This window comes from Ambystoma mexicanum, chromosome 1q (genome assembly GCF_040938575.1).
Source record: "Ambystoma mexicanum isolate Mex_15411 chromosome 1q, UKY_AmexF1_1, whole genome shotgun sequence".
NCBI classification, from domain to species: domain Eukaryota; kingdom Metazoa; phylum Chordata; class Amphibia; order Caudata; family Ambystomatidae; genus Ambystoma; species Ambystoma mexicanum.
This window is the reverse complement of record NC_090922.1, coordinates 1,469,964,173-1,469,988,688: the sequence shown is the minus strand read 5'-3', so window position 1 is coordinate 1,469,988,688 and position 24,516 is coordinate 1,469,964,173. Positions and strand designations below refer to the sequence as shown.

Here is a 24,516-nt window from a genome sequence, read left to right as displayed (position 1 = left end):
TGTGTGTAATCCTGTCCCTGATCCTGTGACTGCATCATCCGGCACCAGCAGGGATGCCTTCGTCCAGACCCATTTTCAGGGAGGGGATGCGCGAACAACTGGCCTTCCTCTCCCTGCAGACGTGGCAATCTGTGACCGGATTGAGCCTGTGCTAGCTGGTTTGGCATTTTGCGCGCTCGTTGTTTTCGGGATGACGTGCATGGTGCTCGTCGGGACAATGCACGTCATTTCGAATACCTGCAGGCAGCCCATCCACCCTCCCCATGCCACGCAGGCAGACCATCCACCCTGCCCATTCCCAACAGGCAGCCCATCCACCTTGACGATGCCCTGCAGGCAGCCCATCCACTTTGACCATGCCCCACAGCCAGCCCACACCACAGGGGGGACTTTTTCCATGCCATTTGCCTGGCGTGAGCGGGGTACGTGTATTCCAAGGGGTTCGCAAGGAGTTTTGCAGATGATTGGCCTGGCGCGAGCGGGGTACGCGTATTAGTAGGGGTGCGCGGGGCGTTTTACACGCGATTGGGCTTGCGCAAGTGGGGTACAGGAGTTTAAACACGATTGGGCTGGCGCGGGTGGGGTACGCGTTCTCCAAGGGGTGCATGGGGAGTTTTACACGCGCTTGGGCTGGCGCGAGCGGGGTACGCATATTCATAGGGGCGGGCGTAGAGTATTACATGCATTTGGGTTTTAGCGTTATTTCATTGTTGGGGGGGCTGTATGCTGGTCCACTGGCCTTTGCGCCATGTAGGGGATTTGTGCGGATGTTTTTGGCGCACGGGGCGGGGTTGGGTTCGTAACTGGCGCTGCTGCAGGGTCGCTGCGCCACGGCTGGTTATGGATGTTTAAATCCATGAATACGCGGTGTGTCAAAATGGGTTTTGGCGCACGCGGCGTTGTACGTTCCCTCTGTGCGCCGGCCGCGTGCACTACCTCTGCGCTTGATTCCATGAATTAACCTGCATATCTCAAAATCCCAATGTTAGGAATTACAGAGATGCCCACTAAGCTAGGTTCCAAAATATGTAGCAGACCCAGTGTCCCACACTGTGCGTTAATAGCAGTATATACTCCTTTTAGAAAATCCTGCGAGACCTTGAGCGACCTCCATTGAAGTCAAATATAATACAGACTAAATCGAACCCCAAAGAAAATTCACCTACAAGTTGAACACCTATTTCTGCTGTCTGGGTTTAACAATATATATGTGTAGAGAAGGGAAAGGGATAGCATTTTGGGCATTCCCAGTGACTGTCTCATATTCTTTCCTACTGCTCAGTCCTGAAAAGACATTAAAAAATGTACCTCGTAGCACAACAACATAAAATATTCATCAATAATTTTATTATATTTATATATCAAAAATGTTCGAATGTATTACAAATCTAAACCATTTCCATAAAAGTTTTGGCTCTAAGAAACACCCACAAGTTTTAGAAAAAATACAATCAAAACGTTGGACACATATGCACATTGCTCACAATAAACTCAGGTTAAAACCTCATGTACAGACACAATATGATACACAGCTAAATTGCACGTGATCCAATTCATGTATGCCACACTCATAGCCACAACATGTTTTTGTCCATAAAACCACATAGGTCAGACATTCATCAGGGGCTGTCCTCTTTCAATCTTTCATCAAGATTTTGATTTGTTCCAGTTCACATAAAACACTTACTAATATTACAAAACCCCACAATTAAAATGTTCAAATGTTCAAAGTAAAAGGAGGGGAAAAAGAGTCACCATCAATTTCATAAAAGATATTAATTCATCCTTTAAATACCAAACAAACAATCTGTTTAATTTGATGCTAGTTTGTGAAACCACAGAACCAACCATAGATGGGTACCTGCTTTTTGTGCATTGTAGTTCCCACGTCTAGGCGAAACAAATCAACCATCTTACTTAATAGGAGACAAAATTCATCACAGCCTTTAATTGGCCTATAAGTACCACTGCAAAAAATACACAAAACACAGAGGGACACCGGTCACTACTTTGAAAAAGAGTTTCCTTTTCATTACACGACCTTTGGAGCAACTGATGAAAATCAATTTCAAATCCATATGAAATGGCTCTCCCATAAAGTCTATAAATGACCCAAGACCGTCAACATATCTGTCACAATACCTTCATGTGGAGCCTCTTCGTCTGCTCCACAAATCGAACTGCACAATGCTTTTCATGGAAATTCCATACGCAGTTGAATCCTGCCAAAACCAATCCAATTCGATTTGCTTCCTAAATTTCCATCCGTACTGCTCCTGCGTTCTCCTTTGGTGTCTTTCCTGCTTGTTGCCCTGTGTTACTCCCTTCTCTGGGAACCCTTCCCGTCTGGTGCTTTCTGTGGTGCGCGGCTGTGGGCTATGCTGCTTCTCCCTCACTCTCACCTCTTCCCTTCTCACACCACCTATGGTGCTCACAATCTCTCCCATCTTTCGTAAACTGCTACTCTATCTCCTATCCCTCTCACTAAGTCTGGAAGGAAAATGTTCAAGAGGGATGTCCTGGTCTCCAACCCATGCCCCTTATCACTGATACCCACTCCTTTCCTGGGCAAACTCCATCGGTCTGGCTTCAGAGCAGCCAAGAGGCACAGGAACTGCTCTCCTGATCGCCTGTGAAGATCTGCTCTCCAACCTATGCTTGAGCTCTCCCTCTGTCCTCATCCTCTTTGACCTTTCCTCTGCTTTTGACTTGGTCAATCACGCCACTCTGATCAACCTAGGCATCACGGATCAGGCTCTGGCATGGCTGGCCACCTTCCTCCTTGACCGTACCTCCCAGGTCCAACTTGGTCCTTTCCCTCCACCACCTCTCTCTCCCCATGTAGTGTTTCCCAGGGCTCTATCCTCTCACCCTGGCTCTTCAATGTCTATCTGGCCCCTTTGGCCCATCTGATCTCCACCTACTCTTCTAACTTTCAGTGTGACACTTGGCTCTCTTTTAGACTTCCCTCAGCCTCCTCTCTGCCCTCATTCCTGACTGTCTCTCCGCGATTCAGGATTGATCAGCCTCAAACGATCTTTGCCTTAATGTCAGTAAGACTGAGATCTTTCTCATTGGGACCCCTGCTCCCGCTTTCCCTCTTACTCTGGCCGCCCTCCTTGGGCCCTCTGCCCTCGCCTTCCTGTGAGGAAAAAAATCTTAGTGTCATCTTCGACTCCACTCTCTCCTCACATCACAGACCTTGCCATAAAGGCCCACTTCTAGCTGCATCACCTCAGAGGTATTCTACCTTTTCTCACTTTCCCCCAGAAGCTCACTGTCTCCAGGCCGGACTATTGCAACAGTCTCTTTCTTAATCTGCCTACCTCTAGTCTTCGCCCCCTTCAACTAATACAGAACAGGACTGCAAGATTTAGCCTTGCCCTCAAGCCCAGGAACCATATCGCTCCAGCTCTGAAATCCCCACACTGGCTCCCACTGGCTGCAAGGATCAAGTTCAATACCCTCTGCATCGTCCACAAGGCTTTCTGGGGCCAGTACCCGCACTCCATTCAACTCTCTCTTCCAAAATAACTTCCTGCTTTGAGCCCTTTGCTCAGCTACCTCCAACTCTCTGAGTGTCAGACGCTTCTCCAGGCAGAGAGTGGAGGTGATCTCTCTTCTGCAGTTGCCTCCATCTGGAACGGCCTCCCTGCCCCTCTCTGCCTTCTCTCTCTCACTCCCATGCTAACGTATCGGTCTTCTGCGCTGAAATGGTTGCTTGGTTCTCTGAGTCTCACTGGGTACCAGGCTCTTCCATGACCACTCCTCCTTTGCACTGCCTCCTGGCCTACCTCACGCTTAGGGTCTGTAACTGTAACCACTACAGCCCCTAGCCTCCTTGCACTTACCCAGAGCCATACTGCCCTGATCGCACTTCCCCCTCTCCTCTCCCTTGTACTTTCCCCTCCCCTTGGACTTCTCAAATCGCATTTGCCCGTTCCGAATGACGCAAGGTCTAGTAGGATCTTTTGTCTTGTCCTCCCTATGTCTACCCTCCCTTATCTTGTCCCGCCTAGAAACACTTGTGTACAGGCGCGTTATAATTTCCATATCATATCACCATCTCATGCTATTTGAAGTTTACCTTTGTTTCCCATGGATGGTTGGATTTGGGTTTCTTGCGCTCATTAAGGATGTGAGTAATGAAGACTGCTGGTTAGATTTGTTTGATATTCAAGGTCTGAATGGAACTCTGTTTAGCCTGCATGACCATTCTAGCTTAAAGCGCCCCGCAATCGAGAATGTGTAAGTAAGCTGTGGAAGGTGCACTTAACTCGCCCACTTAATTCTTTTTTGCATGCTGCAGGTGGTGTCAGAGTACAAAGGTCAGATGCCACATACGGCGGTGGACCTGCAGAAGCTGCTGCCGGGGGTTGGCCGATACACCGCTGGTGCCATCGCTTCAATTGCATATGGACAGGTGAATGAGCAGAGATTTGTCTGTTTGTTTAAAGATGATACACTCATACTGCCCCACCTCCCATGCTGCTTCGCCAACATTTCTCCCATGTTTTTACAAAAACACTCTCTTCAATTTACTTTAAAAAACCCTTTTCTCCAAATCCTTCCTCTGTGCCTTCTTAAATTCCTATCCCCATCTCTCAAATCATCTTCGCCCCTCTTACTAAGTTGGCACCTCTCGAAAACCACGAATATTGCCTCTGAATCCTCTCCTCTTCCAGTTCCCTAGGATGCCTAATCTTTTGGTGGTCTGGGGCATAATGTACCCCCAGAGTTTGATCTGGTCAGCCATAAGGTCCTATGCAAGCACAATCCTTTCTCTCAAACACAACCATGAGAGTTTTCTCTACCACAGCAACTGCCGACCCATCCCTAGTCTTATGTGGGCTGCCCCAAGGGTCATGCGTCCCTCCCACTTTTTACAATATCTTTACGAAGCCACTTTTTGATCACTTAGACAGCCTGGGTATCATCTACACTAATTATGCAGATGATACCCAAATACTTATTCCCCTCACAGGCTCCTACTACTCGGACTCCATACTCTTGAACAAAATATACCAAATCGTTCAAGCATGGATGGCCATTCGTGTTCTCTGCTTGAATGATGACAAAACCGAACTACTTCTGATTGGTTCACCAAACCAACTAAACAGACTGCACACCCAGTTCCAATCCTTCATCATTGATAACACTATCCAAGTTGCCAAAGCAGTCAAAATTCTTGGGCTATACCTAGGCTCCAACATTAGTCTTACTAAACAAATCAATGTCACTGCCTCTTCAGTAGCCTACACTGCTAAACTTATAACCGCCTGCAGACCATTGTGTTCACCTAACGCCTGTATTATCCTAGCCAGATCAATAATCCTATCTAAGCTAGATTATTGCAGCGCTTTATACAACGGAACCAGTGTTCGCAACCTGAACAAACATCAAGTACTACAAAATAAGGCTCTAAGAGCTGCCCTCAAATACCGAAAGCCAACTACATTTCAGCCACAAGACAGTGTCCATTGGCTTCCAGTAAAAAATAGAATCATCTACAAAACATTATCCCTGAACCACAAGTGGTTAGCCAATTCTGCCCCTAAATACCTTAGCTGCAAGTTCTCTAAAAACCTCTCTGACTGACCAACTAGATCTGCCCAGATGAACCAACTCACAATTCCAAGATACAAACTAGAAAAATCTGGAGGCAAGAGCTTCCCGGTCCTACTAGCCAAAATGTGGATAGCTCTGCCATCCGACATCAGAACTGAAGCAGCATTCTGGCCTTTTCAAAATGAACTGAAAATCTGGCTAGTTGCACAAGAACAATCTCCACCCTAGAATCAGATCCCTCCCATCACGGCTCCGCTCCAGTTTTTCCCTCCGATCTCCTGCTATTTAACACTGAATACTGCATTTGTGATCGATCCATTGCTAGTGTCAGCGACACGGGAAGCACCATTGCAATTACCACTACCATTCTACCAGCACTCCGAACTGTTCTGTCCACCTTGCCTGTGTCCACAAGACAACTGTATTGCAATCTTACATAACCTGTAATACTGAGTATGTCCAACTGCAACCTGCTAGCCTAAGACAAACCACCTGCAATTTGTAATGTCAACTATAATGTAACCCATTTACATTATATTTGTAAATGTAACATGCAAACTTGTGTCTGGATACCTTCGGGTTTGGCGCGCTATATAAATAGACAAACATTGTCTAGGGTATGGGTTTGTAAGCTGTTAAGGTGCACAGACTTTCTTTTTCAAAGTCTAGATTGCGGACAATGGTCATTATGTTGTGATGGCCAGAGTTTCTTAATCCTTGTGCAATTATATCTCTCATTTACAGGGGGAATTTCTCCATCTGCTGTTAATCTTTTGTGTACTGTGAGACAGCCATGGTATTGTTCAAATGGATTTCTAAACTCTGAACTGGTGTCACGATGCCTGCCCCCAGACATCCGGAACAGGTCCATCTGTCCAGCGAACAGGCACCCAAGAAGACACAGGAATTCCCAAAACCCTGCCTAGGAGCTCCAGGCTCATATTGCCAACCTTAAACTATGCAGGACATCCTGCAAAGAACTCATGTACAGGCCATCATGAGGCCATGAAGGGACTACTTTCCTTTAGGAACTATTTTGCTACTTGGGTGTGGTACTGGAACTTCTTACCTGAGAACTACTTTTTTGATGCTATTTAAACCACGCCCGAAGAGCAGCACACGCTTTGCGTTAGTCTGCATCTTAGCAGCGTAACGCTCACCGTGTCTGCAGTCCAGCATCCAGTCTACAGCCACACCTGTCTTGTGTCCTGAGCCGATCCTAGAGAAAAGGAAAGAAGAAGAGAAGGTTAGAACAAGGAGATTTCCGTTTGGTCATCATCTTTTCCTGGAGCAGCCGCACTTGTGGATAAAGGAAAAAGACATTAAAATAAACCACGTTGCATTGCCAGCTGCAGCGCCGCACCATACTCACCTGTATTCGGAGCATCTCCACGACCCGGCGCAGCACTCGTTGAATCGCCGCCCGAAACATCAGCATCTGAAAAGACAAGAACAAACAAAAGGTGAGCGGGGTTCCGCCAAAGACATTCTTTTACTTACCGCAAGATACTTACTCAGAATTTTACCGCTCGATGCAGCGTTGGTCACCATTCTACGTTGGACATTTTCGGCAAGACGCTGCACCTGCAAAGAAGATAGAGCGCTATTGGTTAATTACATTTGGAACAATATTACTTGCTAGACAGTGCTTGGTACAAACTGACTCTTACCTAAGCGCTACCTTCATCCATCGAGGCAAACTCACTCCTTGGATCACGCTGCAAGGGAAAAGGTATGAAAGGAGCAGGAGTGAATTAACAGACATTTGAACTCTAAAAGAACTATACATTCGGTTTACACACTACTTACCTCGGAGTCATTGTTGTCTGGAACTCTGCCAAATACCTTCGGATCAGTGAAGTAACTGAACTTCTACGCGCCCCTGCGCTCCACGCAGGATGGAGAGTTCATCCTTCCAAACAATAAGGGAAATATTCTTGCGGGCCAGGCAGACGAAACTGAGTGGGCAAGTGCAGTCGATCATCACTTCGCTACGAGTCACACTGGTGGAGACCGCAGCAGTCCAGCTTCGTTCCACGCCCCTGTGGAATCCAGGTGAGCGCAACAGAACGTGAAGCCTTACTACAAATCTCCACCAGGGCGTTATGGAGACCTCAGAGACTGACCAATTAGCCCAACTACTGGGAGAACTAAGGGCTGAAGTGCATTCCGCCTGTCAAGAGACTAATGCTCTCAGGAGAGAACTGATTGTGGCAAAAGAACGTACGGATGATCTCGCAAGGCAATTACTTCAAGCTCAAGCTGGGCACACACCTTTACCTGGACTCGGGGGAGATTCTGCCCAAGCTCATTCAAGTAATCCAGTGCAAGTAATTTTACCAGGGACAGTTCCTTTAGCACCGCCAGAACGCTTCGCGAGGGACCCAAAAAGGTTTGCCGTGTTTATGAACCAGTGCCGCCTGTATTTTTTATGTAGACCGGGAGCCTTTCCGAATGATCAAGCAAAGGTAGCCTTTGTACTATCGTATCTCAGCGGCACTGCAGCCGATTGGTCTATTCCACTAGTCAACCAGGATGACCCTCTTCTTTGGGATTTTCAGGGTTTTCAACTAAGCATGAAAAGACTATTTGCCCGACATGCCCATGGCCAAGCTTTGGATAACGAACTTTTGTCCTCGCGTCAGGGTAACCAGGATCTGCTGACCTACATCACAACCTTCAATAGGTTGGTGGTAGAAACCAGATGGCCAGAGGTCAAGCGGATTACGCTATTTCATTTTGGGCCACGAGGTGAACTAAAAGACGTTTTGGCGCAAGTAGTGAACCCACCTCAAGATTGTGCTGAATACATAGACCTGGTTGTCGAGTTGGATCACAGACTTCAGAATCGGAAGGCTGATCGGGCTAGATTCGAGAATCGAGTATTGGTAAGACTTAAGAACAACGTCACCCCCAAAGGAACTGATGTATCTGAACCCATGCAAATTGGAGGGGTTAAAGGACATTTGACTCAAAAAGAAAGGGACAAGAGGCGGCAGTTACAATTGTGTTTGTATTGTGGAACCTCGGGGCATTTTTTACGGGATTGCCCAGTTGTTAGGAAAGATTTCGTAATTGTAGGTAACTTTCCTTCCATGTGGCAACCCCTAAACTTTTTGCTGTTGTTTTTCACCTTGTTCTTGACTTTGCCAGAGAAGTGCAGCCTTCTGCCGCACTCCTCTGGGCTTTCGCTCCTTTTCTTATGGGGGAAACTGACATGCCCTTAAGACAGTCAGTACCGGGGAACGCTGTTTCCCGTAGTTTCTTCTATCATGTTGCGGCTTTCGCGCAACATGACACAAGAGGGCACAGCTCTCTTGGGTCTCTAGCCTTCTACAGGCCCTAGATACTCTTTTAGGATGGTATTTGATCGGTGCAAGTCATTCAGGGACTCGAATGGTGGCAGCGAATGTTTTGTTTATTTTGAGCTCCTTTTGGCGTTCTGAGCACGTTTTTCGCACTGAACCCAAAATGGTGGCCTGGCTCCCAAAATGGCCAGACCACGAGGCTCCTTTCTTGTCCACTGACCGTCTTGCTCCCTTCACCTTCCCCAGGTCGAGAGACCCGGGGCCTTCCTTATTTGGGCATGTACTTTCCCGCGAAACGTGGTTGCTTTCGCGGGCTTCTACATGTCGTTTGTGTGCCTCCAGGGTGTGGGCTGGGATGTCTGGTCCCAATACACATCCTGGGTGCCAGAGAGTCTAGGGTGGTGTGAATGCCTGGGACCACCGTGGTCCGTGATTGGTCCACGTATGGTATGTGTGTTGATGAGCGGATCTCCCATTGGCTCCCCTCCGTTTTGGCGCGAAGGGAACCGTGGATAAGAGGGAGCTGGAAACACCACTACCATGTCGATCTCCTGAGTTCTCACGAACGAAGGAATACAGGAGCCAAGTATCCTGCAACCACGAGGCTGGACCGAGGAATCGCTGGTGACCCGCTGAAGGAATCCTCCTTTGCACTGCTGTCGTCCTGTGAAACCCTTTCCTCCTTGGATCGAACCAGAAGGCCTGTACTGGTGCTTCGACCTTTGGAATAGCAGGAACAGCTATTCCCGGCGACTTCATCATCTCCTGCCAAGTAAGCCTTCGGAAGCGTCTCTGGGCCATCCAGTTGACTGACCAGCTTACAAGGGAGTCCTGCTCTGTAACTGCCGCCAGGTTGTGTTGTATTTCGAGTCCTTGTCACTCTCCCACGCTTCGTACACTTGGCGTTCCCAAGTCTGAAGGGAGGAGTGTACATTTGGCTCGAATACACACGGCCGCTCCGTTGTCCTGCTGCGGCAACAAACTGTGCTGGTTTCGTCGATTGGGACGTCTTTTGGCTCTACACGACTACGAGGCGTTCCCTGCTCTTCTGAACCTGCCAGCTGCTGAAACTAACGTGGAGAAGCCTGGGTCTGCTTGCTTCGGGGACCGGTGAGTAGTTTAGCTAGGATCTGGTCGCCCTCCTGCAGTATCCCATTGCTTTTCCCTGCTGTGTAAAAACAGCACCCTTTTGGCCGTACTCGCGCTCTGCTTCTGCCCGCTGTGGAGGCTGCGCTTGAGTTGCGGAACCTGTTCTCCTTCTGCTGTGCACTAACCCGAACTGCCTGACTTCCTCCGAAGAGCTTCCCCTTTTGCCCGTTGGCACCGGCGTGGCAGGTACTTTGAGCACAAGGCTCCACTCTTCGCAGGGCTCGGACTTCCATCTAGTTAGGTGCCTCTGAAGGCGAACTGAGTCTAAAGCGTTATCGCACTGCCTGTTTTCCTTTCCTTTCAGGTGGACTACATATTTCGTGCTTTAAACGCTTGCGACTGTGTATTTGTATATATATTGTGTTGATATGGTATGTGTTGGTTTAATATTGTGATATTATTTTCTCGCTACGGTCATTATTTTAAAGGCCTTAAAATAAATGTGTATCTATTTTTGATATAACAACTGTTTGGAGTAGTTTGTAAGCGCTCTTGCTTTGTGTGCTCATTGCGGGCTTTCAGTCACCCTCACCCCTCTTGAGACCTAGTCTTGACCGCCGCGATCGCTACCTTGATTGGTCTGGCTCGTCCAGAGGTTACCCTGTTCCAAGTAATTAGGTTGGCCTTCTGAACTTCTGCGCCACCAGGACAGAGTTCAGAAATCCGTCTTAACACCAGTGAAACCACCTAAGAAGGTGGTAGGAGTCGCCGACAAAATCAATATGGAATCAGAGCCGGGAAAAGACCACGCCCGACAAGCGTAGAGGTCCGCTTGCCGAGCATGAAGGACACTCCGACCTCGCACCTAATTATACCAATGGTCCTTACAGATCAAAGGCAACCATCTCGTATGCACGCAGTGAGAGCATACATAGATAGCGGAGCCATAGGAAACTACATGGATCAAGAATTGGCTACAAGGATGAACCTGCCTCTTTGCAAAAACCCACAACTGATGTAATCACCACCGTCGATGGGACCGAAATAGCTTCCGGTCCAGTAACTCATTAAACTATGGAGATGACACCGTTGGGTCAAGATGGGCATCGAGAGAGCATTGTGTTTGACTTAATCAAGGCCCCGCAGTTACAAATAATTCTGGGAATGCCATGGTTGGAAACTCATAATCCTTGTATTGACTGGCGAGAAAAGAGAGTGACCTTCTCGGATTGTGCATACACTTGTTACCCTGAAAGAACTTTGATCAAAAAGACTGGCTACAATCACGAATCCGATAACTCAGTTACCCCAGGAATACTAGGAATTCCAGGATGTTTTCCAGAAAGACAAAGCAAACACGTTACCACCCCACAGATCATATGATTGCCAGATCAACCTTCTACCCGGCGCTCAAATTCCATGCATCAGAATCTACGCCCTCACTGAACCCGAAAATCTTCATTTACAGCAATATTTGGATCAATATCTCGCTAATGGCTTCATTTGCCCGTCCAAGTCTCCGGCAGCATCGTCTTTATTCTTTGTCCCTAACAAGGAAGGTGACCTTAGGACTTGTATTGACTATCGCGCATTAAACCAAATAACGGTAAAAAAACGATACCCGTTGCCCCTGATCCCAGAACTACTGGACCAAGTAAAGGATGCTCGTATCTACACTAAGTTGGACTCCGAGGAGCGTATCATCTGGTACGAGTGGAAAAAAAAAAGGCGACGAATGGAAGACTGCCTTCCGTACCAAATACGGATTGTTCGAATACCAGGTGATGCCTTTCGGGCTTTGCAACGCACCGGCAGCCTTCCAGTATTTTATGAACGATGTCCTTCGCGAACCCATGGACGTCTGTGTTGTTGTATACATAGACGACATCTTAGTATACTCTTCATCTGAATCAGACCTTGTGAAGCACGTTCGTGCTGTACTAGAAAAACTACGCCAGCATAAATTATATGCTAAAATGGAAAGGTGCGTTTTTCATACTTCGGAAGTTGAATTCCTTGGATTTATCCTGACTCCAAATGGAGTTTGAATGGATTCACAAAAGGTGGATCCAATCCTCAAGTGGCCCTCACCTACCTCGATTAAAGGGTTACAGAGTATGCTTGGATTTGCGAACTTTTACCGCAGATTCATTCCCGATTTGTCACATCTTGTACACCCCATCACGGCTCTTTTGCGGAAAAATGAACGCTCCCAGTGGACAGAAGAAGCTGAAAAGGCCTTCCAATACCTAAAACAGAAATTTACTTCAGCTCCTGTTTTAAAGCACTCACGACCAGAACTTCTGTACGTGGTTGAAACTGATGCATCCAGCTTAGCCATGGGAGCTGTCCTTTCCCAAAAGGATCCTGAGACTGGTCAATTTCACCCCTTGGTGTTCTGGTCACGGAAATTATCAGCACCAGCGTTAAACTATGCAGTTACCGACAAGGAACTACTGGCCATTAAGTCGGCGTTCAAAGCCTGCCGGCATTATCTTAGCGGAGCTCGACACACCATCACCGTAATCACGGATCACAGGAATTTACAATATTTAAAGACAGCCAAGGCTCAATCGTCACGCCAACTTAGATGGGCCTTATTCTTTGCGGAAAATGATTTTGTGATTACTTAACGACCAGGTTGTCGAAATGGCAAAGCAGATGCCTTATCTCGTATTGGAATGGGAGAAGCATATTCAAATCCAGAACCAGTACCGATAATTTCGGACAGAAGAATTCTTGGTATAACCACTCTACAGACTCTGGACGACATCCATAAAAAGATTCAACAGCTTTTCGACCCTGCAGCCTTACAAAGCTGGTTGTACAAAGGCAAGGATTATTCAGTCACTGATCACCTACCATACTATCAAGGACATCTTTACCTACCAAATAAAGAATTACAAGAACATGTTATCTCCAATTACCATGAGTCTTTGATAGAAGGGCATCCTGGGATCGCTAAAACCGAGGCCAAGATCAAAAGACAATTCTGGTGGCCTACTTGGCAGAAAGACATTAAGTCATTTGTACTGTCTTGCAGTATTTGTGACAAAAATAAGACCCAGAAAAGGAAACCAGCAGGCCCATTACAACCTTTGGACATTCTGCCTACGCCTTGGTATACCTTATCTCTTGACTTTATTACTGACCTTCCCCCATGTAATGGGTATAACACCATCCTAGTTATAGTGGATCTTTTTTCCAAAATGGCTCATTTCATTCCATTAAAGGGTCTCCCTTCAGCCTCGACCTTGGCCAAGGAATTTCTAGAACATATCGTCCGAATACATGGATTCCCCTGCGTATTGGTTGCCGACCGGGGAAGTCAGTTCATTTCTCCGTTTTGGAGGAAATGTTGTCAATTGGACCAAATCGACGTTAGACTATCAACCAGCCACCACTCAAACCGATGGTCAAACTGAGAGGACCGATCAGACACTACAGCAATACCTACGGTGCATGTTACAACAAACCGAAGGCAATTGGAAAGAAATTTTGTGGATATCCGAATATGCATACAACAACTCATTGCACTCAGGAACAGGACAAAGCCCATTTTATACTATATATGGGTGACATCCTCGAACCTCTGAACTCGATTCGCCCCAACACTTAGAGATGCCCGCCGTGAACCATTTACACGCCACTATTACACAAGCTTTTAAAAAGGCAACTGAACATTTGAAACAGGCTAAAGAGAGATGCAAGAAAACCGCAGATCCACATAGAAGCGAAGCTCCAAAATATCAGATAGGAGACCAAGTTTGGCTGGCTTCAAGACACATACCTTTAAAGGGGACCCGAACCTTTAACCCCAAGTATTTGGAACCTTACACTATTAAAGCCATTATTAATCCTGTGGCCGTCAAATTGGAGTTACCGTCAAATATTCGAATTCACCCAGTCTTTCATGTTTCACTTCTAAAGCCAGTACAATCAGGGACAAGGCTAACTAAACCACCTAACCCCATCCTAATAGACGGAGAACCAGAATTTGAAGTAAAGAATATTTTGGATTCAAAAATAGTCAAATCAAGACTTTATCTGGTTGACTGGAAAGGTTATGGTCCACAAGAAAGGTCATGGAAACCAAGCAACAATATTCATGCACCGGGACCAGTGAGGAGAACAGCCTTAGGAGCGCCTTGGGGGGGAGTGTTGTCACGATGACTGCCCCCAGACATCCGGAACAGGTCCATCTGTCCAGGGAACAGGCACCCAAGAAAACACAGGAATTCCCAAAACTCCGCCTAGCGGCTATATGGGTTCAGTCCTGGCGCCGTAGGCGCCAGGCTCATATTGCCAACCTTAAACTATGCAGGTCATCCTGCAAAGAACTCATGTACAGGCCATCATGAGGCCATGAAGGGACTACTTTCCTTTAGGAACTATTTTGCTGCTTGGGTGTGGTACTGGAACTTCTTACCTGGGAACTACTTTTTTATGCTATTAAACCACGCCCGAAGAGCTGCACACGCTTCGCGTTATTCTGCATCTTAGCAGCATAATGCTCATCCTGTCTGCAGTCCAGCATCCAGTCTACAGCCACACCCGTCTTGTGTCCGGAGCCGATCCTAGAGAAAAGCAAAGAAGAAGAGAAGGTTAGAACAAGGAGATTTCCATTTGGTCATCATCTTTTCCTGGAGCAGCCGCACCTGTGGATAAAGGAAAAAGACATTAAAATAAACCGCATCGCATTGCCAGCTGCAGCGCCGTGCCATACTCACCTGTCTTCGGAGCATCTCCACGACCCGGCGCAGCACCCGTTGAATCACCGCCCAAAACATCAGCATCTGAAAAGACAAGAACAAAAGGTGAGCAGGGTTCCGCCAAAGACATTCTTTTACTTACCGCAAGATATTAACTCGGAATTTTACCACTCGAGGCAGCGCTGGTCACCATCCTACATTGGACATTTTCGGCAAGGCGCCGCACCTGCAAAGAAGATGGAGAACTATTGGTTAATTACATTTGGAACAATATTACTTGCTAGACAGTGCTTGGTACAAACTGACTCTTACCTAAGCGCTACCTTCATCCATCGAGGCGAGCTCTCTCCTTGGATCACGCTGCAAGGGAAAAGGTATGAAAGGAGCAAGAGTGAATTAACAGACATTTGAACTCTAAAAGAACTATACATTCGGTTTACACACTACTTGCCTCAGAGTCATTGTTGTCTGGAACTCTGCCAAATACCTTCGGATCAGTGAAGTAACTGAACTTCTACACGCCCCTGCACTCCACGCAGGATGGAGAGTTCATCCTTCCAAACAATAAGGAAAATATTCTTGCGGGCCAGGCAGACGAAACTGAGTGGGCAAGTGCAGTCAATCATCACTTCGCTACGAGTCACACTGGTGGAGACCGCAGCAGTTCAGCTACGTTCGATGCCTCTGTGGAATCCAGGTGAGCGTAACAACTGGTGGCCAGAGGTTTAGGAGGCCACCCTAGTTTAGTGGAACAGGGGAACCTTCTGGACAAACCAGACCAATCATTGGTAGCTTGGCAGGGGCTCAAGACTAAGTCTCAGGAGGGGTGAGAGTGATCGGAAGCCCTCAATGAGCACACACAGTAAAACTCCACAGATTACTCTTAGACAGATGTACATCAAAAATACATTTATTATAGGCCTTATAATCAAAACGCAAATAAACCACAGTTATGAAGAAACAATACCGCACACGATCATACACTGTGTACCATATATACAATAATGCGATTAGCCTACGGCTGATGATGGGGGAAGAAAATAACGACCTTTTAACCCCTTTACTGTTACACGACCTGTAACAGTAAAGGGGTTAAATCAAAACAGATTCAGTTTAGGCAGTCATTTTTTAATTTTATTTATTTCTTTCTTTAGCGCCGGAAGCCAGCGGGTATCGGGGTGCTCACATTGACATGATAGAAACAAACAAAAATACAGGATAGGCAAGTCCTATTCTTTTATTTTAGGATCCGGGGGGCTATCTTAGCAGAAGAGGTATGTCTTTAGTGTTTTCCTGAAACATTTCCAATCAGAGATCCCTCTGACGGACGGAGTTAGAGAGTTCAGAATGCAAGAGCAGTCTGAGACGATCTACCTAGACCTTTGGTTCTTTTAGTTCTTTAGTTCTAATTCCATGTAACAGGTTCAGGTTTGATGATCGTAGTCGGGCTGTAAGGAACAATGATGTTTTTTAGATACTTTGGGGCTTTTCTGTAAAGAGAGCGTTGTATTAGTGATCCCATTTTGAAATTGATGTGGTGTTGTACCGGTAACCATTGTAATTCTCTCCTGGTATTGGTGATGTAGGACCTCCTGGGAATGGTCATAGCGATGCAAATAGAATTGTTTTTAATTACTTGTTCTGAGGTTAGGCTTAGTCGCTTCATATAGTAAGATGTTACAGTAGTCTAATCTTGATGGTATCTTGGCCCGTGCAATTGTTATCGCATTTTTGTTGTTAATATAGGGGCGTATGGTACGAAGAAGCCTCAGATGGTAGTTGCATGTTTTACAGAGGTTTTGAACATGAGTCTGAATTCAATGATGCCTCCAGAAAGACCCCCACGGTTTTCACTTTCACTTGCGTTTTGATCCTATTGCCTTGGAGCAAAAAGTGAGACTAAGCCAGATCTAATTTAGCCCTCGCCTGGGGGGAGTCCTTCATCAACAATCCCTAACTTATGTAGTCCAGCCCTATAAAGAGAGTAGCCTAGCGCTCAAAGTACAGATGTGCATTAATGCGCAGTTGTGCGTAAAAGAAAAAACGAGTTCTCTTTAGGGGGCTGCAGCTGCTCAGGAAGGGGCTTGAGGCGATGAAGAATGAGTTCCTATTTCGAGAAGAGGGTTTACCCTTGTGGAGAGAGCGACTTTCGGAGTTCAGGAATAACTGGGGAGGAGTCCAGGCTATCCCAGCCAAGGTGAGCATCTTTTAAGAGACTCTCGTGTGTAAAAGTGAATGGATGTGCCAGGGGGGCACCGAAAACTTAGCAAAGTATTCACCGACCCTAGACACAGTCCGGCCAAAACTTTGGCAGTCTAGCCCACTTCGCCTGTTGGTGTTAACGCTGCAGTTTCAGTACGCTTTAGCTCTTAGCGCTTGCGGTATGGGACGATCGTCCGATGTTTGCTTTTTCTCACTCCTTGAAGGAAGAAGGTTTGTTCTGGTGCGGCTCGTCGCAGGACACTGGGGGCAAGAATTGCAGGCACTTTCAGTGATGGTCACCACAGCGGGGTGACACAGGAACTGTAAATGCTTACGGCCTGGCGCACTCGCATAAATGGTGACCCAGAAGAGCTATGCAAGGGGCCAGGAACACAATCTAGCGATTCCCCAAGTCTTAAGTCTCAACTCAGGATGGCGGCATTACTGTTCTATACCCTGTGTTCAGGCTGGTCAGTTTACTGGATAGCTATCAGGTCCCAGCGCCGAAATCCTGCAGGAGCAGACATAAGCCCACCCAATCCTCCAAACCAGTCTACCCAACAGTCAAACAAACAACTGCTCGATTGACCAAATCAGGGGAAAGGGGGAAGTGGAGAACAAAACAAACGGTCAGGATTCTTCTGGTCTCCTTAATTTTTGGAACACCGGATAACCTGCAAATAACACATCTCTGATTAGCATCAAACAATTGCATCTACACAAATATTATTAATTTTCCATATTAAGACCACCCAATACCTGACTACCTCTGCCCTTAGCTTAGAGGCTTAAATGGTACTTGTGAGTTCTTTATTTGCTGTCACTTGTGATAGTTCACACTGCTGGATTGCTGTGCCTTAACATAGCGACCATTTCTTCTCACTCTTAGAAAGATTATTCAAATACCAATGAAAAGTTTTAACTCAATATTTTGTTATACTTGGAATTCTTCACATGCTCTCTTTACTGAGTTAAAAATGCAGTTTTGAGATTCCTTATATTCAAAAAATAACACTTTTCTTAAACATTATACTAATGTTATTTCTTTGTTAACTTGCTTCTAAACAACTGAATATTCTATGACTCCTTTTTAAAATCATAGTTGAGTTCAGAGTTCACTTGCTTGTCTTCATACTTCCACTTGCTTCCTTGGTTTTCTTAATGCTTATTGAGTTGCCTTATAATTCTAACAACCTTTGTTTCCTCAAATCAGTAATTTCCTTGTACTTTCACTTTTTCTTTTAAAACACTAAATTAACTAACGTGCGTGTACCTTTTCCAAAACTCGCTGCAAGGAATAATATCTTTCGGACCCCACTCGCGCGCACGTACTGTCAGAAGACTCGCCGCAAGAAATAAACACCTCAGACTGCTTTTCCTTCACCGCGCACTCGACATGCCCAGCGCGGCTTAGCAAACAGCTGACTTCTTGCTTGACGCCGCGTCTGAAAATAAAATACGTCATACCTTCAACAGGATTCTTTCGACGCTACTTCCTTAAACGTAGCCGGCATGCAAGACATGCTGCTAGGTGCTTTCCTCTTACGCGAAGAAACTCACGACGTTCAATGCAACTGAAACGCTCTCATGCAAACTTTCTTGTTCTACTTCAGCAGCTGATGTAGATACACGCGTACGATATTATGCTGTACAAAATTAACTTATAATACAAGTACTAAACAACTCTATTCATAACAGTCAAGAATAATGTCTTTTAACTTTTCTTGAGTTGCTAATAGCTATACTGTACATGGAGATTGCAATCAGTCTTCTTTGAAGTTTTAAAACATTTCTTTTTTTTTTAACAAATTTTGAACTTTTTTCTCTGTCACTTATCTGCAGTTAGTTTTTGACTCTTTTGAAGATTTTCTTTAAGGAGATGTGTTTTCTTTTCTCTGGTTTCTTGTTTAACTCTGGATCAAGCTGATCTTGATGAAAGGCGGTTTAGAACCTCTAGAAAGGTTCCGAACAACATCACAATAGTCACTGTCCAATCACTGCTGAACAGGAAGTCCTCCATCATGAGTTGGGACAATAGTTGCTTGCTGAATAGATGATTAGATTAAGGAAATGCCTTTTCAATGTAAATGACCCTCCTTAACCACTACTACACTCTTGGCAATTAATTATGCCTAACCTGACACCTCCTGTTGCCCAGGGACCCGACAGTTAGCCCAGGAACATTCCGAAGAGGCTCTTTGCGAGGGTAAGTAGGAGAAGCCGACAGTAGTTGTTTCCACTACTCCAAAGGGGCGAAGCGCACTGGCAAGCTTTCCTGGTATAATGAAGAAATGGGTCAGACGGGACAACAGCAGGGTCAGGGTGCCAACCCTTCTGAGCACGTCACCAGCGGTTCCTCGAGTCTGCTTTCTTCTTAAGGATACTTGGTTTCTTATGAGGTTTGATGTGAACCTCAGTAGATCGATGTGGAATGGATGCAGAGCTCATTCTCTTATCCAAGATTCTGTTCGTGCTCAAATCTCAGATAGCCAATGGATGATCTGCTCTCTTGCATGCACGCTAGACGAATACCCGGGTCTTTTGACATGGGGGAAGGCAAAGGAACAAAATGACCAAAGGACTGAACAAAAGACTTTGTGGCACTTTCGGCACTGGCCACAGTCTCGGGCCAAATGCGGTAAGGTGCATAAAAACGAAATAAAAATACTTTAAAAGTAAATTGCTGCCACCAGTAGTACATCCTAAGCACACTTGTACAAACACCAAAAAAACCTTATAGGGTGCCTGGCGCCAAAAAACAAAAGGACCCCTATGTACGGTACTGAACGGTACCTGGCACATAGATACAAAGTTACCAAGAAATGGCAACAAAGTCGAAGACTAAGGGAAACATAGTTTCCCATTACTGATATGATATGGCATTTATAACGCGAGTATACACAAGTGTTTCAAGCCTGAAGGGCATGTCCGTTTCCCCATAACACATGAGCTAAAGCCCAGAGGAGTGCAGCTGAAGACTGTGCTCCACTGGAAAAAGTCAGGTTAGGTACTCCAAACAAGAGCAACATGTTTGGGAGGTTCACAAATGGAGGGAAAATGGCCCCTAAGGGGAATCTTTCCTAATGGGTATCAAGAGAGACACAGACTCAAGTGTTATCATTTTCAAAACCTTTATTTACTACAATGCTAGGTTTGGTTGAATATCTAACTGGCCCTAACTCTAAAGGGATGGTTCCCTCAACTGATGTTTCTAAGAGCCATTCATGTCTGAAAGTTCAAAACTAAAATCTGTCAGTGTCTAAACCTATGCTTGCTCTCACTCTCTGATAAAATGTGGTAGGAAGTTTAGTATCATCAATGTTTAGGACAATTTAAAATAAGTTGTTCATCAGTTTTTATCCACAATGTTCTTATTCTCAGTTCAGCAATTCCCAATGTCTTTAGTTCCCTGGGATTCTCTTTTCCAAGCTTCACTCTTTCTAAGTTTCAGATCGAACAAAAAAATAACTGTTACTTCCTGGCTTCTCAGCCTAGCTTCTCAGGGTTCCCTTCCCCAACCTTATGCCTCATTGTTTCACCAAATACAAGTTCACCTGTGTTAGGCCTCTTAGGGTTCCCTTCCCCGAGCTCAGGCCCCTTCAGTTTCAAACACAAGTCCAGTTTGACAACACCGTTTCTCTTAGGTCTCTCAGGGTTCCCTTTCCCAAGATTAAGCCTCTTCAGTTTTAAACAAAAAGCTCAACTTGTCAAGATGTGCCTTTCTCTTGTTTACAGTTCCTTTCACACACAACCTTTTTCATGGGGTAATATCAGAAACTTTCGGAAATGCTGGGTTCTTGGCTCATCCTAAGCTCGGCCACTCTGATCTTTGGCCCCTCTCTGTATTTCCTGTACTTGCTTCTCTTCTATCCTTTCCTCTTCCAGGTGCTTCCTGCACCCTCACTTTGTTGTGCTCACTTGCACCTTCTTTATCTTGCTTTCTCTTGGCTTTGTGTCCACTTCCTCTTCTTTGCCTTGCACCTGTCCTTTTCCTTTCCTTGCCTCTTGCACACTTGTTTCGTTCACCTGCACCTTCTCTTCACTTTCGGGTCACTCGTACCCTTCTTGTTTACTTTATTTCGCCTTCGGTGCTCACTTGCACCTTTAATTCACTTTTGGGTCACTCGCACCCTTCTATTCACTTTTATACCTTTTCTTGAAACAATACCGGCTTCCTTTTGGCTGAGGCAATGCTTGTGTTTCAAGTATTATTCTTTATTATATGGGTCCCAGACCCCTTTAACTTGCTCATATATGCGGGTCCCAGACCCCTTGGGCTTTTCCATATAACTTGTTCTTCTCGCTACAAGTTCCACAATGCCCCTCTCCCTATGGACAATAGTGCCTTTCAGTTCACAAAAGGATTCATATGTTTCTTGTCTTTTTTCACTTTCCGCTCTGTGCCGCTTTTCCTAAATGTGTCTTTCGAGGGGATTGGGTCCTCTGACATATTCCATATCTATGACAGTAATCACTGCAGCACAGCTACATAGATATGGAATATGTCGTCGGACCATCCCATCGAAAGAAAGTTACCAGGTAAGAGAGTAACTTCTTCTTCTCCCCTCCTGCTCCAGCTAGTCGCACGCTCCCGAGTTTCTCATCACTTTCGCCTTTGAAACTCACTGGGTAACGTTGAGTTGTTGAGCGGTCATTTCAGGGCGTATGGGATTGAGGTCAGGGTCTCACCGCCTGCCCTAAGATCCCCTTGGGATCGGCACACGTCCCAAGGGAACAAGCACTCCTCCACATGCCCCCAGCAGGACACGGGCTGCCTCAATCCGGCTCCCTGGAGAAATAGCTCCCTAGTCATGCTGCAGCCCCTCACAGGCACCAGGCCTAAATTGCGGCACGCCTCTCTCCTCCTGATCCTCCAGGCCCCTCTCCCTTCAGCTCCCTGCTCCTTAGCTTTTCGGCTTCATTCAGGATTCACAGCTTGCTCTACTTTCTTGTCAATCTCAGACTTGGGACTGGGAAGGGAGCCCCTGATGGACTCTGCCACGCAGCCTCCCTTCTGCTCTCCCATCTGCTTCTCTTCCTGCTCTCTCAACATTCTCCTTTCACCTGGGTAGTGTCAATGGGCTGCAGGTCTGGGGTCAGGGCTGGGTTTGCCAATATTCCAATTAACAGGACATGCCTGTCCTTCAGTCCTGAAAAGAGTCACGTGAAGTCAGGTTTGAGTGATCAGTGTTAAATGCCTGACCCTGCCTGACTCGATCAATTGGACAACCTAATGGTAGTAGGTGGCAGTATTACCTCTGTTTCTCAAGGTGTTTCTCATTGGTAATCCTCACTACTCTCGGTTGCCTCTTCTTCTTCCTAGTATTAGTCGAAATGTGAAGGGGGAGATGGCATGGGATTGGAAATATCCCATGAAGGCTGAAGGTGTGTCTGATGGAAAATGGGGGGATGGGGAATACCATGTCTCACCCTTGGGTATTCTCCTCCTAGCCCCTCATGACCCTCCACCCGGGTGATCCTCCCTTGCTTGTCCATCCCCAGGGTCGGGATCCAAAAGCAATAGCCCTTCTGTGGCCACCTGAATGGAAGATCCCGGGGGAGTAGGCAGGAGAATAAAATCGGGGTCTCACACTACATAATTTTCTTTACTCTGTCAAGAATCTCCTAGCAGCAAACTGTTGCCCTCTTAAATCCTGGCAAACCGAATTTCCTGTCACTGATTAGGAATATGGAAGAACTGATAAATGGTTATTAACTGCAATGCACTCCTGAAGCCTACTCCTATTACCAGCAATCTCTTTTCATATTTGACTCTGCTCCAGCTGGTGTCTACATGGGGTGAGCAGGGTTCATACCTAAGAAGTGAGGGTGGGAAGCATTGGGGGAGGTGGCTCCAACAAGCGTCTGACCACACATGTCGCTTGCAGGTTTCGAACGATTCTATGTGCTAGGCTTTAAAAGGCAGAGTGTGTTAGTTTTCTGGTGTGGCTGACACACTTATCGGAGCAGCACAGAGCATCTTGAAGCAGCATTTGTAAAAACAGCATTTTTCAGCAGAGAAGCAAACAGAGTAGTCTGCTTTCCTACATCAGTCTGCTTTCTATCTCTGCAGCCACTCGCCACTCCTGCCTACAAAACCACTACTAGGAACGGAGCGTGGCAGAATGTGTTAGTGTCCGGTGAATAGAGCTCGGAGCAGCAGAGGATTACTAAATTCAACAGGAAGCACCACAGCGGGAGTTGCTTGTACTGCAGACAAGCCGAAGCCCTGGAGGAGGGGCAGACCCTTAGAAGCTCGTAGCCGCCACACCCCACTCCGCCTTCCCGGGTCCTGCATTGTGTTACCAGATTCCTGAATCGACTTTGCTTACTCTGCGGTCCTCCACACATTCCGCACTCCCCTGCCCTCCCTCCAGTCCCCCGCCCCCAACGTAAAATAATACACTGACTCGCGTTGTGGATGAACAGGCCGCAGTTGCTTTATTAAGCAGGAGCTATCTTACAGGTGCTCTGTTACTTTTTACTAGGTAATACAGTATCAGGTTATTCTGCTCTGAGCTGTACACCCTTACACTCCCCACTCAGTGGCGAGCAGCATCCGTTAAGCAGAACTGACACTGTTACTTTTCCACTTTAACTTGGTCTGAACTCAAACGTGATGGTGAGCAGCATCCATTAAGCGGAACTGACGCCGTTACTTTTCCGCTTTAATTTAGAAGGAACTCGAACTTGATGGCGGGCAGCCTCCGTTGTGCGCAGCTGACCCAGTCAACTTTTCCACTTTCTTAACTTGTTAACTTGCACTTCGAACATTTCCCATTTCGGCACCTCCTTTATTTTCCGCCGGTTCCACTTTTACTACTTTCCCAGGTGCTGGATTGTTAACCTTTTCACCCCCTGTCGCCTGCCCCCACCCTTGCTCCCCGTTGGTCAGGTGTACGTGCTCTAACTTTCCATTCACCCAACACATTCCTACCCCGGCCCCCAGCTTCCAGATCCCCATCTTATTCCTCGCCCCTGGGGTCCTGCCACTCTCTCGCCTCCTCACCCCTCCCTCCTTAGGTACCTGACCTCTGCCCCTTCCACCCGGTCTCCAGGCCTACTACTCGCTCTCCGTTGCTTGTGTGACTCACCCATTGTTGCTCCACCCCTTAGGTTTCTGTTCTCCTCCATTCCCCGTTGCACTTGCCCCCTTCGTTGGCCTGCTCTTCGTTCCCCTGGGAGTGGGGGGGATGTTCCCCCCCCACTCTCCTCCCCTTTTGCTCCCACCTGGTACCCAACCACTAGTTCTTTACCAATTTCCCCAAGTAGCTGCGCCGCTTTCCGTACATTTGCCTCCTTCCCCCTTTCCCGATTAACTCGATTCCCCTGCGCCCGGTTACCTTGTGCCTGCCGCCGCCTACCGCCAGTTGCTTAGCCCACCGCCATGACTCTTGGGAGGCTTACGGCGCCCAAGAATTACCCCACCTGCCTCTTTGTAGGCCTCTTTACCTGGTTCGGTGCCCGTCTCTTCCCTCCTCGATGTTCCCGTCAGTGTCGATCATTTAACCTCCCTTAGGCACTTACCTTAACTTTGCGCTTACCTTACATTAGTTTATTTTTAACTTTCTTTTTCATTTTCCATTTTTTGCACTTGTTTTATGTTTTTACTTTACTTTCCCCTTTACTTTTTCTCC

General features: G+C 46.6%; 1 protein-coding gene across 3 annotated transcripts in view; it reads left to right on the top strand.

Moving 5' to 3' along the window:
• Window positions 1-24,516, top strand: part of MUTYH (mutY DNA glycosylase) — a 523,937-nt gene that overhangs the window by 244,650 nt on the left and 254,771 nt on the right. For all 3 annotated transcript variants that reach the window (XM_069642363.1, XM_069642364.1, XM_069642365.1), the window contains exon 8: window positions 4,310-4,423. In XM_069642363.1, coding sequence (XP_069498464.1) covers window positions 4,310-4,423 — 114 coding nt within the window. The remainder of the gene's footprint in view (window positions 1-4,309; window positions 4,424-24,516) is intronic.